This window comes from Argiope bruennichi, chromosome X1, assembly GCF_947563725.1.
Source record: "Argiope bruennichi chromosome X1, qqArgBrue1.1, whole genome shotgun sequence".
Lineage (NCBI taxonomy): Eukaryota > Metazoa > Arthropoda > Arachnida > Araneae > Araneidae > Argiope > Argiope bruennichi.
In genome coordinates this window covers 9,632,680-9,648,994 of record NC_079162.1, presented here as the reverse complement: position 1 = coordinate 9,648,994, position 16,315 = coordinate 9,632,680, and the positions used below count along the sequence as shown (strand labels likewise).

Sequence of the window (16,315 nt, the reverse complement as noted above, 5' to 3'; positions counted from 1 at the left end):
TATTTATTTATTACTGTATGTGAAATTTGCGTAAGTTCTACAGAAACTTTCAGTTACTTCAGTTAAACTTCCAGATTATTAGCATTTTTTTTAGTAAATTTTGGGCTCAAAAAGAAACCAATTATATTCTACCAAGATATTTAAACAAATCTAAGGAAAAACATTTTTTTTCAGCACTAAAGGGTTAGAATCACTCGCGAATTCTTATTTAAAAATTTAAAAACCAATATTTGAGCTAGTGATTTCCTTCAAACAGAATTACTATCAAGACCTTTTCTCCAATATTCTTACACTGTATATTATAGTACGAAAGCAAACTAATTTGTTACTTTTTTTTTATTTGAAACTTTTAAATTACTGCAACATAGATTTACACCTCCTTCAAGTTATAAAGAATAAGGCTTAAAGGCTTTAAATATATATATATATATATATATATATATTCTGATTTTATTTACTTTTCCTAACAGAACTCGCGTGAAAACTGATAATCCTTTTGAACACAATATCTAATACCGTTTGCAGACATAGTCATTTAAAAATAAAATACACATAAAATGTTAAAACGAATAATTCAGGAAAAATATCTTCGAGCATTTTATAGCTTTAAAACTATATTGAGAAAATTGTTTTTTCTCTTCTTTCCTTTTCTGAAATAACTCCTCAGATAGGATTTGAAGTAATGATAAAGTTTATTCAAACTTTAATAAAGAAAATTCTTATCACTTTAGTATAAACAGATACTATCACATAATCTCTCTCTTTTTACAATACTTTTGATTTCGAATTAATTATTTGAATCAAATTAGTTTGGACAAAAATATGCTTACATAGGTAATTATTCCTTGATTATAAAGAAGAAAGTACTGCATGTCGGAAATAATATTTTCACAAAATATTAATTTAACACATTGAACACTAAGAATAATTTTCAGAAAAAAGGTTGAAAGGGTGAGCCATTTTTGTACGGCTTCCAATCTGGCAACATGGAATCAAAATGAAATTTGCTTTAAGAGGGGCACGGTGGCAATTTGCAGCTACATTTTGAATAGTGCACGTTACTTTTCGAACCTCTTGAATTACTGGCGCGAATAAGTAAAACCCTCCTTTTCCCGTGTAACCTTCTGACTTGGCGATGAGGGGTCCGCGGAGAATGCGCAGTCGCTAACCTGTTCGAGAATTGCCCATCCCATTGAGTGAGAGCAGAAGCAGATCGGTAGAGGAGAGTTCAACCCGCTTCCAGTGCGCTCTGCACAATGTGAAAAAGAGTCAGAATTGTTAGGCACGAGGAGTTCGTGAAATTTCACTTGATGAAAGCAATGGAAGAAAACAACCAATTCTGCGCTCGTACAATACGAAATAATGGAATGCAAAAAAAAATGTGTTTCTTAGGTTGAAATAGAAAACTTTTGTAAGCATGAAACAGAATACTTAAAATGAAGGGAATGTTCCTTTTGTGGAAGTTATTGTGTTTTACTTGCATTCTTGCACTGGTTCGGCCAGTACCTGAAAAGATTCCTATTGGTAAGCATGTTTTATTGAACTTAATTCGGAGACAAAATTTCTCAACCTTTTCATAAAACACGTGCTCCAGACATTCAATATTTCGTATACTAACATTTCTAAATTCGAGAATCAGCTGTAAAGTTTTAAGTTCAAATATTTTATTTATTTATTTATTCATTTTTTATGATATCAAAGAGGACATTTTGCTCTTTGAGTTTTAATATAGCCTTTTATTCAGAATGAAAAAAAAAGAGCCTTTAAAATTAAAAATAATATAATTCATTGATTATATGAAGAAATTGCTTTCAATTTATCAGCGAACAGGTTCAGAATGTATTAATACAGTTATGGTTTTTAGAAGAAATGAATGGAATGAATTATTCTTAAAATTATTTCTAATGAATGATGTGAATTTAGATAAAATTCTATCGATTCATTTTTTAAATATGAGCCTTATTTGATTATGCGTGTTATTCTTCATTGCATATAGATAATTGTTTAATGAATAACATTTTGAAAAAATCTGAAGAGCATGCGTCTCAAACATAAACGCATCTCAATAGATATTGATTTAAAAAAAACTTTTTGAAATAGTCGAATCAGTCAAGCTGCATAAAATTGTAACCTTGATCACGCCTCTTTGAAAGAAATACGGAAACAGATAATTTCTGACATTTAAAATACATGCTTCAAAAGATTTTTGAATACTTCTAATTCAAGTCGGATTAATGTAGCTAATCAGATGACCAAAATTTATTACTTATTTTCTGCTGTGAAGTGTCAGGTTTTCATTTCGATACGTTATTTGAGTTGGAATGCTCAAACTATATTTTTTGTTACACTTTCTTTCTTTTTATAAGATGTGACACATTTTTAAAATTTTAAAATATATTTCATTTGAGCACCTTATGCTACTGGAATGAAATAATTAAAAAAAATCAGTTAATAATGGCAAGAAATTTATTTGATAAAATAACTATTTACAGTCCTCATTCAGGACGAATTGATTATTTGAAATATTGCTCTAAATAGAGGGAAAGCGTTAAGATAATTTCAAATAGATTTTGAATAAATAAATGATGTCTTCAAATACTTATCTGATATCTTTTGAATGTAGGAATTTTTTTATATGGTGCTTTCACAAATCTTCACTGCCATAATGAATGAACAGTATACTCGAATTTTTGCAGATAACTATACAGCATCAGTTGTATGGGTGGCTCATCATCACGAAGTTAAGGAATCAATAATTTTAATAAAGCAGAGAATTGCTTTAGATTGATATGGTAAAACGTTGATTGATATTGAACTAATCTAAATCAAGATAAGTGGAAAACTATTGATTTAATAAGGTGCAACATTTTAATTTGCTTTCTCACTTTCGAAATTTAATAAACATTAAGTAGTATCATAATTAATATTATTAAATTAACACGTCTGCAAAAGATCAACACTGATGTAGATTTACTTTCACAATTTCTAATTGAATTAAAAACATTAAATAAATAATTCAACTAAGGACAGAATACCATGAATAATTACTTTCTCCCAAACACTTCAGCAATAACCTAATTATTTTTTTGGTCTAAAGGTTATTATTATTATTTTTTTTAATTTTGAAGATTAGAGACTTTAACATTCTATTAGTTTAAAGGACTTATTAATTTTAGCATTCTCCCCTATTTAAGATTAGACATGAAATATAGAATCAAAAGGAGTTTCATATTTTCTTATAATTGTAAGTTTTGAAAATAAATTATACTTCATAACCCTTTATTAACATATTTTAGTTTTACTTTACTACATATTGCCATTATATTGCTCATTACCTAGATGTTTTCCAAATTTTTAAATGGAACCGAAATGTTTCTCAGTGAAAATGCAGCAAAAACGTATTTTATGCAGACAGTTAACTAAAGTGAAAAACTAAAATATTTTGCAGTTCAGTTTGTCAAAATTTATTCAAATCTGGATTACATCTTTGTTTAAGCTATTATATTACTTAGTTTATCGCCTTTTAAGGAAAGAATTGTAATTAATTTTAATTACAATATATATTATTTTTGATTCGAAAACTGTAAATATTCCTGGTATAACATTTGAATTAAATGAAAAAAATTGAGTTTTCTTAAATGATTTTGGTAGAAGTATTTAAAGCATTTGATACGATATGTATAAATTTAACTATATGTTTTAAATATAAAGCGCACACTATATGGAAACACTGATTATTTACAAAGAAATCACTTCTTTGTTAAAAGATTCCCATTTTTTTTACCATATATTAATATTAAAATATTCGATATCATGGAATTCTTGAAACACGACAAAACCTCAAAAGTGATATGATTCTTATTCAAGAGATATTTCCAAACATCTCCTCGTACACATCGCATACGTCACTCTTATTTAAAATATTGAAATCTAGATTCTTAAGCCTTTCACTACTTCTACCCAATTCGTGAAACTTCCCGGAATATTTGAATTACTTCATTGTCTGAGTTTTAAAGAATTATGTATGAATAAATTTATTCTTCATGCGGAGTACTTGGACTTTAAGAATTGAGATTTTTTTTATTTATCCTTAGTTTAACTTTTTTGCATACAAGTTTATTTAAAAGTTAGCTATTCTAAAAGATCGTTGTATAAATTAATTTGTTTCTATTAATTCATTCAAACCTGTAGAAAAAAAATATTTTGACAATGCCTTTGAAATGTTTTTTTGTATTCATTGACAGATATTTCTATTATTTTGATGTAAAGTGAGTAAATCACTGATTCTAAAACATAAAGAGATTTATTTAAAGAATATTGTATGCAAATAATATACCATATGTATATTTATAAAATCAAAAAGATTACTTTTCGTTAAGTTACTTTCAGGTTAGGTTAAAAGTTTATTTCCAAAACCACAAAAATGCAGTTGTTTTAAGTTTTTATACTCCAAATTTGTCATTATACGATTGTTTCATCAAATAATAATAAAAATCATCTTGAAGTAGTACATATATCCGTTCAGTTTTTTCACTACTATAGCAAATTACAATTTCCTGAGAAATATTAGCTTATTTTATATATTGTGCATTGATCTATTTTCAAAACAAAAAAATAAAGAAAAAGAAACTACCTTCCCCGAAATCTAATGAAATCTGAGGTTTTGAAATTATATAATATAGTAAATGTATGAATTTTCTAGTGAATTTCTGACTGATAAGGAATTTCTCACTAACAATTTTTAACTGTTAAGGAATAATATTAGTCGGACTTTTGTCTCAATTGCAGTTTTCCGTAACAGCAAATAACTGATCAGCCAATTAACTTTTCATATTAATCTGAATTCGATTATAATCTTTAACTCAAAACTAAATAAGTTACATTTCACAAGCTTAATTAAATCACAGATAATATAGCTTCTCCTTTCTATTTGTTTTTTTTAATGATATTGAATTCTAAAAGTTTACTGCTTTGTACTTGGTAGTGTCTAATATACTTGTATTTTGTATCATTTCTACAACTGAAATTTAGTTCCGCCGGTCTATAGTGAAAGATTAAGGTACATGTCAAAATAAAGCTAAGTAATAGGGTGGAAAAAATAAAAACATTTTATTAATATTAATATTATTAATTTATAGGTTTTTCTATTTAAATATGCTTTAAAACGTGTTGTAGAAACTTGATAGTGATACATATTGCTTTACCGAAAGTTAAAACTTTGTATTCATGACATCATAAAAGAAGAATTTTTCCGAAAGATAATTTCCTTTATTTTTCATGCATTCTTTAAAATATAAATTATTCTAAAATTTCTGAGATAATGTTTTTTAAGCAACGGATATTTCATCACGCTAAACTCTGATGCCTTATTATATGCACAAGTATGCTAATATATTTATTAAATCTGATAATGAACTTTGTAAACAAACTTCGTTCAAGGAAACGTATATCTAAAATCTATAAATTCTAAAATATTTTGAAATTTTGCTTTTTAAAAATTCTGGATCCTTTCCTACATTTTTTTCAACTGGGGCAAAACAGATTGGAGAAAAATAAACAAAATTCAATGAGTTTGCTACAAAATCAATTAAGAAAATCATGCATTTCTTATTTGCTTTGAAAAAAGCTTGGCTATTTCTAGAGAAAAAAATATTTAATTTGAAGAGTAAATTTAAAACAGGGTGCTTTCAAAAGAAATCTTTTATACTAATCTTTTAATTTTCAGTCAAAAAATGAAATAATTAATCGCTAGGACAAAATATATTAGTTATCTTTGATAAGAATAAATCCTTTGCCGTAATTCCTGCGATTTTCTTCGTCAAACTATACCGTGATTTTCTGAATAATCATCAGATAAATATTTTAATTTAACTTTTTCCTCATAATGAATGAAACTGTATTAAAAATAACTGCTATTTTTTAAAACAAATAGTATTTGCATTTGAGAAAATATGCACGGCAATACATCTGAATTTATGCAAATGATAGTTTTCTCAATAATCGAGCGCAGTAACACAATTTTGCTTATCACAAAGTGTGAAGAAAATTGTGATATACTTCTCAGTAAAGAAATGTATGGATTAAATATGGCGTTCTTTTAACTAAGAAGAAAGCAAAGCATCAAATAAAAAAAAAATTTCTTGGAAATTTGTCACAATATCTCTAATGATATTCTAAGATATAACAGACAGCTAATTTTTCAAATATACGTTTGCAAATATTTAATCGTTTCCTTTATTAAGCGAATTACTTTTCCCGATAAATTTATCGATCCAGAAAACTTCAAAGAGTCGATGGTCATTAAAAGTATGAAGATTTTTTAGTTTATTCAGAGCTTGAATCTTTTTTTTTAATAAAAGATCTTTCTAATAAGATGTATGGATTTTATGCAATCTAAATGTACACATAATTTTATATATTTAATTGCCTAGTGTTTGGTATATGTATTCAAACTTAAATGCTTCTTTTAATTTTTTGTTATTAATATTTATTTCACTAATCCGTTTTTTGTTTACTTCAAAATTCATTTCATTTCCGAAAATATTTTATGCATCTGAAAATATTTTATTTATTTCATGGAATAGACACAATTGCTTTAGCGTAAAATAGTTTGTTGCTTATTCATACCAACTTGTTGTTTTCACTAAATGCTACAATATACCTGTGGAAATTTAGTGGTAATTAGTAATTGTCATTATCTGGCATACCGTAGTTTATTCAATTTGTAGTAAAGGAATTTTTGCACTGATTGACAATTAATTGTTATGTTTTTCCGAATCCATTTCTGGCGAAAACAGATCTATAACAGCAGTTATTATTTTTTAAATTTATGCTACATAAGACGACAAATGCTGAAAACAAAAGTATCAAAACATTGCCAATGAAGTTCCATAGTTTAAATTATTAAAAGAAGGGAGAATGATGGAAAATTAATACAAGGAAGAAAGTAATATTACTATCCACAACAAAATGGCAATTTTTTTAAGGAAATTATATGACCTTGAGATATTTAAGGGTTTTTTTTTTTTTTTTTTTTTTTTTTTGTCAGCCTGTCAATATTTTACAATTATTGTCTTTACTTATTTTTGAACAGCCAATGAAACAGCAATATGATAGCACAAGAAATGAGATGTATGCTCTAAATTTCATCTACAAATGCGAAATCCCAAATTTGATGAACGTTTATTTATACTAACGTTAGGTGCAGGTGCAGGTGCAGATGCAGACGCTAGGCGCTTGTACTCATATTTGCATGTGGAAAGTGGTGAAAATAGTTCAAATAGTTTTTCATTGCTAATGAAGCCATACAAAAGAATCTGAACAATAAATGAGCATCGCATTAAAAGATTGAAGTATTTCTGCAAATAGAATCTACCATTATCATTATTGAAATAACGATAAATAGAATTATTATATTTCATACAACTTAATAAGATTTTATATAAATTCCGATAATATTTCTTTTCGATTCAGCATAAATTTGTTGGATTTTTTTGAAATATATTTTTACCTCTAAATGAAACCAATTTGTGTTCAGGATTGAAAACAATGAACGTCATTTAAATTTTTCTATTTTCCATTGAATATCAGTTGCAAATTATTTGACTGTCAATGCAAAATTTTCAGGCACAAATAATTCTTTATAATAACAAGCATAAATTCTTGCAGTCCCATTATTCGAAGAATTTTCTTTCTATACTACTGTTTGTTTATTCAATGCATTCTTCATGCATGCATTTATCCAATGCATTCTTCATGCATGCATTTATCCAATGCATTCTTCATGCATGCATTCATTCAATGCATTCTTCAAAGAATTCAAGTAGTGAGATTCTAAAATGCTTTCAATAAAATTGGGTAGCTTCATGCAGTGATACTTTTGCTTATATATTATTTAGTTTTAAAAATGACTCAATTTTCTAATTTTTATTTGAGCTTTTTAAATAAAATTTTACAAATAAAGAGATCGTACTCGCAAGATCATGATTTGCATCTTTGTCATTTGCGTTGATTTTTGATGTGGATCCTGATCTGTATTTGGCATTTTATATACTGTTTATTTATTTTGATAGAATTTTTCATAAATAAGTATCTCTGGGAATTGAATTTTGTAAATACAGTATTACTTCAAGGGCTTCTAATCCTGACTATTTTTATTGAGTTAAATTTCACAATGCTCTTTGTAATTTGTATATTGCTTACCAAAGGGCATAATTCCAATACACAAAATAAAGAATAATTTCTTTAGCCACATTAAAAAATGCTTCTATGTGATGATTTTTTTCTAAATTCAAAAAATAGTTCTTACTGTATTGATATGTAATATTTAAAAAAATTCCTTTTAAAATTAAACTTTTTACTTACTAAGTTCGGATATTTCCGTTAATGTAAATTTTAGTACATCTAGTAGTGCAATGGTTGTTGTTTGAGAATTTCTCTAATTTATTCTCCAAATAGATTGAATTATTTTACTACACAAGATTCTTAAAAGTTATGTTTACAAACTCACGCGTTGGTGAATTAAATCATTTGGAAAACGGATTTTAAAATCCTTTTTGCTATATTATAACTAAATAAATAAATTTACTATATTATAACTAAATAAATAAATATGCTATATTATAATATTATAATAAATTTACTATATAATAAAAATATATAACGTAGCTAAATTATAACTAAATATAGCATATATATGTTATATTATAACTAATATATATAATTAGCAGTTATATTATAACCGCTAATTATATATAATAACCCCTACTAGGATAATCAAAATTTAGAATCTAATATCATAAATATTTTTAAATTGATTTGCTGTTCAGTTATTCCAATGAAGCATAACAAATTCAAAAATTTGCAAAATACTATTATGGTATTTGTAATATAATTCTGCGAAATACTGTTTACACTTTACGATACGATATACTTTGTATGCATCTATTTTGTAGAACATACTTTTTAATACAGTAACATTTGTATGACATAATGTCTTGGCTATCTCTGCGAAACTTCTTCCACACTACACAGCTACATATTCCACACTACACAGCTACATATTCCACACTACACAGCTACATATTCCACACTACACAGCTACATATTCCACACTACACATATCCTTTTGCATTCATTCATGTATGGTGGTGTTCAGAAAGTAGGATTTAAACAAGTAGACAATTTTCGGAAATATTTTGTGTTGTACGAAATTAAAATAAAAGATAGAATGCTCTAAATTTATTTCTGATACAATTAAATTTTGATTAATTCTTAAAAATATCTGTTTACAATGTAGTCTATTATTGGATAATTTTTGAATTGCTTTTTGAAACAAGATTAAAGATACAACTGATTTAATATTTGTTGCATAAAGATTCAGTTACATATTCTAAAATAATTGGAAATACACAGTATTCAGTTCAACAGAAATCTTTTCGCCTTAAATCAGTAAAAGGATTCGTCTTAGTAATATTTCAAAATATTTTAAAGAGAGCAAACTTTTCAAAGTGAAAATAAACTCAAATGTAAATGCAGAATAATATTTAACTAATTAAATGCAATTTATAGTAATATAAAATAGGATAGAATATAAAATAAAATACTTAGGATAGGATTTAAAATAAAATATTAAAAATATTTTTAAAGCTGTCGTGTGATTACAAAAATCAGTGGAAATGCACAATTTAAGATCAGCAATAATGCAACATTGCTTCATTTGTAGCACTTTATGCTGATGCCACATGAATCAAAATAGAGCTGAATTAACAATAGAATACGCTATTATAGAATGTTTTTATTTAATAATTAAATATATGCTAGTCTTCATACATATGCACGATCTATTTTAAGCACATTTCACATGAAATTTTAGCAAATTAATAGTTTTCACAGGTCGAATATATTTTGGTGCTTTTATACGCTAACCAGCACAAAATAATTAGTATATTCTATAGCTAGAACTTTAATGAATAATTCTACCTTAAAATGATAGTTACTTATAGTTTAAATACGCAAAACATTTTTAGAAAATGCTGAAGATGAGCAAATTTGTATTTTGCTATGATTAAAATCGTATACTTCATATACAAATAAAATATTCATGCTTAGTATCTTTAAATATTGAAATACAATAAGAGCAAAATGATAAAATATTTAAAAGAATGTAAAATCAGCTATTAAATATAAATATCTGTAAAAATAAATTTCTGATGCTATTAACTTAATTATTTTTAGCAGGTCATATATAAAAAAACTATACAGAATTCTTTCCTGAAAACCAATATGTGCCAGTTGCTATGCAATTTAATAAGTTTTATTATTCGATAACTCAGGTGCTCAGTAGAAACACGAATGGAATGATACCCTTCTAACTTTTCTCCAATTTCGGTGGATTATTTTTTAATTTGTGTGCATTTTCCTGGTTCTATGTAAAGGAAATTTTCTTTTCATTTCTGTTTTGAATAGTAAGCTATGAATCTGGTTTAGTTCACTTGTTTCGCACGCTAGCTTCACTTAAGCATACAACTATTTTAGTAAGAGCTACACAGGATTTGTTCTAAAGTATTACATGCAATGTCTAGGGGATGATGAGGATCGTAAATTATTTGCAGATAACAATTTTCATTAAAATTTAAATTTGTTTCCAAGTACTTTGCATTTAACTTGGGGAGTCAAATTCTTTTAGATTTGATAGTATCAGAGCAATAAAAAATACAATTACTTTATTGTTGTTGTTTTTTGGCAACAAGTGTAGGTCTTTATCATTTTTAAAATTTTCTCTGCACTGTTTTCTTGGCTTTTTTATCTTGATATTTTAAGAATGAAATATTCTGTAGGTATGAGTCCTATTAACATTATACGTTTGTTAAAAATGAAGTAAAAAGAGCCACCATGATTACATAATATAATTTAGAAAGTTCTTAAGAAAAGAAAATGATTTTCGAATATCGAAAGAAAAATATTGAATGCTTCTTGCTCATGAATGAACAGAGAAAATTAGCTAACCTATATTTATCTATATGATTGTTGTAAAACGTATATCTTATATAAATGAGAAATTTAAGAATGCTGTTTGTAATTTGTTTGAATTAATATCCTGCTAGTAGATGAATCGAAAACGATATATTTACGAAAAGATAAGATGCTAAATTAAAAAAAAATGAATAAATACATATATGAAAAGACACGAATAAAATAAATGTCTTTGCTGCTCTTGCCCTTTTCTGAAAAAAGAATATTTTAGATGACGTTATCTTTATTATTTAGACATTAATGAATGAATGTAATTTTCCTTTCTTGATATTTATCCACTATCTAACGCGGGAATATGGACAAAACAAGACATATAGTAATTTCCATAATAGAATATGAAATAAATTGTGTGTAATAAGAGTACTTTAATTTAAAAGATATAGTCATTTTTATTCACATATGGCTGAAAATTCAGGCTTAAAACCTTCAAGTGGAAACAGAAGGAATTGATGTACAAATAAAGCGGTAGTGAGGATAGAACCCTTTTGTCTCAGTGAACCCAAATCATAAACTTTGTTGTCTATGATTTAACTTTAGTAGAATTTCAATGAAAATCAATTGTTTCGCAAGAGCGTCTGAATTAAGACAATGCACATTATTAGATTTCTCTATGAGTTTAAACACTCCCTTTGCATTTATTTAATATTCGATATTTTTGCGTTTACTATTTCTACAAGTGTTCTATTTCAACAAAAGATTCTAATTATTTAGAATATTTTTACATATCTTATTTTGTTTATTATAAAATTTCTTTAAGAAGAATTATATCATTCTTAATCATTCACTCAAGAAAAAATATCTGGAACTCACTCAATAATATTTTATTTGCTTGAAATTTACAGTTGCCTTTTGGTATTGTTATTGTTCTCCACGCTAAGCCGCTATATCTCTTTTGATCTTCATAAATAAATATGTCCAATTAGCTTGGACGGAGAATTTTTTACTATTGACTTGGAATGAAATATGAAGAAAAAGTAAGTTTTCAATAAAATTTTGCAAAGATATATTTAATAATTTTCGTGCAATTTTCCATTTTTTAATTCGTGTAATTGTAAGCAGAATTGTTAGGCTAAATCAGTAGAAAATATTTACAATAATTTCAAGCTAAATGCCTTGTCCTTCTAAAAATATTTCACTGGTCTTCCAAATCTCAAAATTCTTTTAATCCAATTTGTGGTGGACTTTTAATATAAAAAGTCCGTCTTTTATTATTCAGCCTAAATTTATTATTATGGTAAATTCATTAAACAGATTTTGATATAAAATTTGGTTTTTCTAAAATTCGTAAATTTTTGGCTAAGTAATTTAGCAATCAAAATTAATTTTATTAGATTTAAGGTTTAGCTAATGAATTCAGCAATAACATATTTTTAAGATGTAAATTTTCAACACTACTGTTTTCTGCCAGTTCATAAATCTATATAGAAAATTGCACCTATGTTCAATTAGTTTGCGAATTTGTAATGCTTATCTTATGTTTCAATTCAGCTGGCAAGATATAGGTTTAGTTGAATTCTTATAAGTTTTATTCTTATATTCAAAGCTCGGAATTTAAATGAAATAACTGACTCTCAATCAAGAAAATCCAATAAATGGGCACAACGAATGGAAGAGGTCAGTACTGCACTGAGTTTCAGATTAGGCCCAAGAGAGGCCAAGGCACGGAAATTTAATATTGTTTATGGAAATACTTATCTCCACTGACAAAAATAACTATTAGATCAAGAATTTTTGAATAACTTTCTTGAATTTATTTTCTGATTATGTATGTCGTCCGTGATTTCATAGCATAACCTTAAACTATATTGCTTGAAGGCATGGCATTTTTTTATGGAATAAAAACTTTTAAGATTTACTAATAAATATTCTTCATTTCAATTTTTAAAAAGATTAAGTGTTATATAAGAATGTGTTATATGGTTATGTATGAATAAAAATGACAATGGGTGAATTATTTTCCCTGAACATATTTTTATTCCTGTGCGTTTGGAAATCTTGAAATTTCCAATTACAGATATTTGTTTAAAGACCTAAAAAGCAGTCGATGAATTATTTATTTTACGAAAATTAGTTCATTCTTATATGCCATGAGTAACTATGAAAATATTTAACAATTAATTTTAACTAGAATGAAATTAAGCATGATAACCTGAAATGTGTTTCAATGTAACTTGATCTGACATACTTACTCTTTAATCTCTACTCACACATTTTAATTGTGATCTTTGGAATTCAAACTTTGAAAACTTGAAGCAAGAAATGGTGATTATAACATTTGTTATATTTTGTAATTAATTTATATTTAAATCATTATTTGAGAGAATTTTTTTAATATTAAATGTAATAAACAACTGATATTATTTGAAAAGCAAAAGAATATTATTTATATATTTATTTTTAATTTCCCTTTCAAGACTATAAAAAACAAATTAAGTAACCAAATCAAAACAATTCCTATACAAATGAGGCGTTAAAAAATTTCATTGAAAACTATTTTCCTAAGAGAAAATTCTGCACAGAATGCTGTAAACACACCTTCTCAGAAAAATTACCTGCAGGGTAAATGAAGCCGAACGTTTTACAGTGATTTAGAGACAAAATACCTCTCACGCAAAACAACATGGAACTCTAAATGAGACCATTTGGAGAGGAGCGTGACACAATTTCAATCAAGCCAAGACTATTTCGAATTTCATCAAGGAGATTGGAACCTATGGTTCGAAAAGAAGCTGGAAGTTACGATTTGCAAATACATTCTTGCTAAACAAATCCTTCTTGACATTTGGCTGTATGCAACATAATATTTTTAGGAAAGCTTTCCTGAATTATTTCGAAAGAATACATTGTTTCGAAATTAGAATTTTGTGATGAGGATTATTCTAATAAGATTTCTCTTTCATATATTAAATAAAGAATTTAAAATTAAATAATATCAGAAGGACTGTCTGTTAATTGAAATATCTTAAAAAACATTCATGCTAAATAGGTAAAAAAAAACCCACTTTTAAAATTATGGTGGCCAATTTTTATAACAACGCTATTGTTTGCATGCTTTTTCGATTACCTATTATTATAATTTGTATTTTTATAGCAAATATACAAAAAAATTCACTTTGAGTCTCCAAATGTTTGATCTAATGTATTTGGCTTTTTTATATTTTATAATCTAATTTTGTTGAAGAGCTTGTTTTTGTTACAAAAAATGCTTCTTCTAACTATCGAAACTTCTTCGAAGGCTTTTAAGAAGGACGCTAGAAGCTTAATTAACAATGGCAAGATTACATTGTAGCAAATAAAGGGTAATTGACAAATGAAATTATTTAATTACTTTTTGCGAAATTGTTTAGAAATTATCATGCATTATTTTCCATATTATAGATTAAGGGAAGAAATGCGGTGTAACAAGACAGTTTAAATTCTGACATGGGACATTATTAAGTTTATATTCAAAACCAAATCTCTTTTCGACTACTTTATAATAAACCATTTGAAAATTTCATTTTTAGCCCCATCTGACCGAGTAGCTCTAAAAGAAAATAATGGATTTAATAATTAATCAAAAGTCTTTCATGCTTTGTAAATAACGCAGAATTGTTTATGTAATAATTTTTTGTAATAATTGACAGAAAGTAAAATTTTTTTTAACGAAATTGGGTATAATTTGGAAGTGCAGAATTTTTAAATGATTAAGACAATTTATATCCGCATATATCACTGTCAAATTCATCCTGAATTTTAATCGAAATTAAGATATTTGTTTTTTCCATTTATTTTAAAATACTTTCTTTAACTGTTAATAAAGTCAATTCCAGAATTATTCACAATTATAAAGTGTCATTTTTTTGTCATAATTGATATCATTATTATTATTATGTGGTTTATATGACAAACGGAATTTCTGTTGTAAAATTTGATTTAACAAATGTGATAAAAATATTTTTGAACTGATGCAGAGATTTTATGTAATACGAAGTTTCTCGTATGAGCGCTATTATTTTTGAAATATTATGCAAACAGTGATGTGTTTTGGAAACTTTTGCTCTTTCAACTGTTGAAAAATTTATTTAATGATTTTTTTTTATCCTTAGATGTTAAACTTTATTATCTCTCGATCCATGAAGAAAAATGTGCATAGCAACGAGTTTTAACCAATAAGAATGCTTGTGTATATAAAAGAAATAAAACGAAATATTATTAAAAAGCAAACGTTTTTGCTTTATTTGATTGAAAAACATAATTGAAAAAATGGATAAATATTTAAGGAATTTAAAACCAAATTTACCATTCAATAAAATAGACACAAACTGATAAATGATTTTTATCGCTCAAAGATATTATATCTTGAATTCAAATATATTTAAAATGACGTGGATTTCAAAGTAAATTGCGTTTCAATTTTATTTCCATTTTTTTTATCACTTTTATAACACTGCAATATACTTCAACATGGTAATGAAAGGATAAAGAAAATAATATTTAAGTTAGGAGTTTTATTTATTTAAAATAAGAAGACTCAGTTATGCTTCCATGAAGTTCAGATCTAGCAAAAAAGACATGTTCAATAGATCGATTTTAACCGAAGCATTACCTCTATATTGCAGTGTAAATTTCTTTTAAATGGAATCCAAAATATTAAATTTAAAGATTTATGGTTTTCCAATATTCCTTTTTAGCTTTTTTTTTCTTTTCTTTTTTTTAAGGTATATTGCTTTTTTCAGCCTTTTTCCGAATGTTCAGGAACTTCTTTTAGTATTAAATTAAAATTTGCGCGTTTATTATGTTAATTCTTAATTTCATGAACACAACAGTGTCAGTATTCTAATACCTGAAATATTTGTCTCTGATTATCAAGCAACTAATTTAAGACTTAAAATTAATAAGGAAAAAGTAACATATTCATTAAGAAATTAAAAAATTGCGAACATACTGTATTAACAAAAACAAAAAAATAATATCACAAATAGAACTTGTAGGATTCATTTATAAAAAAACAATTATATAATTATGCGAATTAAACATATAATTTAGATTTATGTAAAATGTTTGAATAACGTACTCGAGAATTATTTTTATTTCCGACTTTCTATTTTGCTCTATTTACTTAATACGCCTCATATGCTTTCTCTAATGTCTTGTCTATCGAAACAAATGATTCTCAGTTTTCTCTAAACAATTTGTAAGAAAAAATTACAGTTTCTCTAGTTCTTTGGAAAGACTTCAGTTAATCGAATAAAAAGTAGTTACATGAAGGAAAAAATAGGTAAACCTCTAATGAAATATT

General features: G+C 26.2%; 1 protein-coding gene across 2 annotated transcripts in view; it reads left to right on the top strand.

Moving 5' to 3' along the window:
- Positions 1-1,227: 1,227 nt before the first annotated feature.
- Positions 1,228-16,315, top strand: part of LOC129958974 (glutamate receptor 1-like) — a 210,457-nt gene continuing 195,369 nt past the window's right edge. For both annotated transcript variants that reach the window (XM_056071734.1, XM_056071735.1), the window contains exon 1: positions 1,228-1,524. In XM_056071734.1, coding sequence (XP_055927709.1) covers positions 1,437-1,524 — 88 coding nt within the window. In that variant the 5' untranslated portion in view covers positions 1,228-1,436. The remainder of the gene's footprint in view (positions 1,525-16,315) is intronic.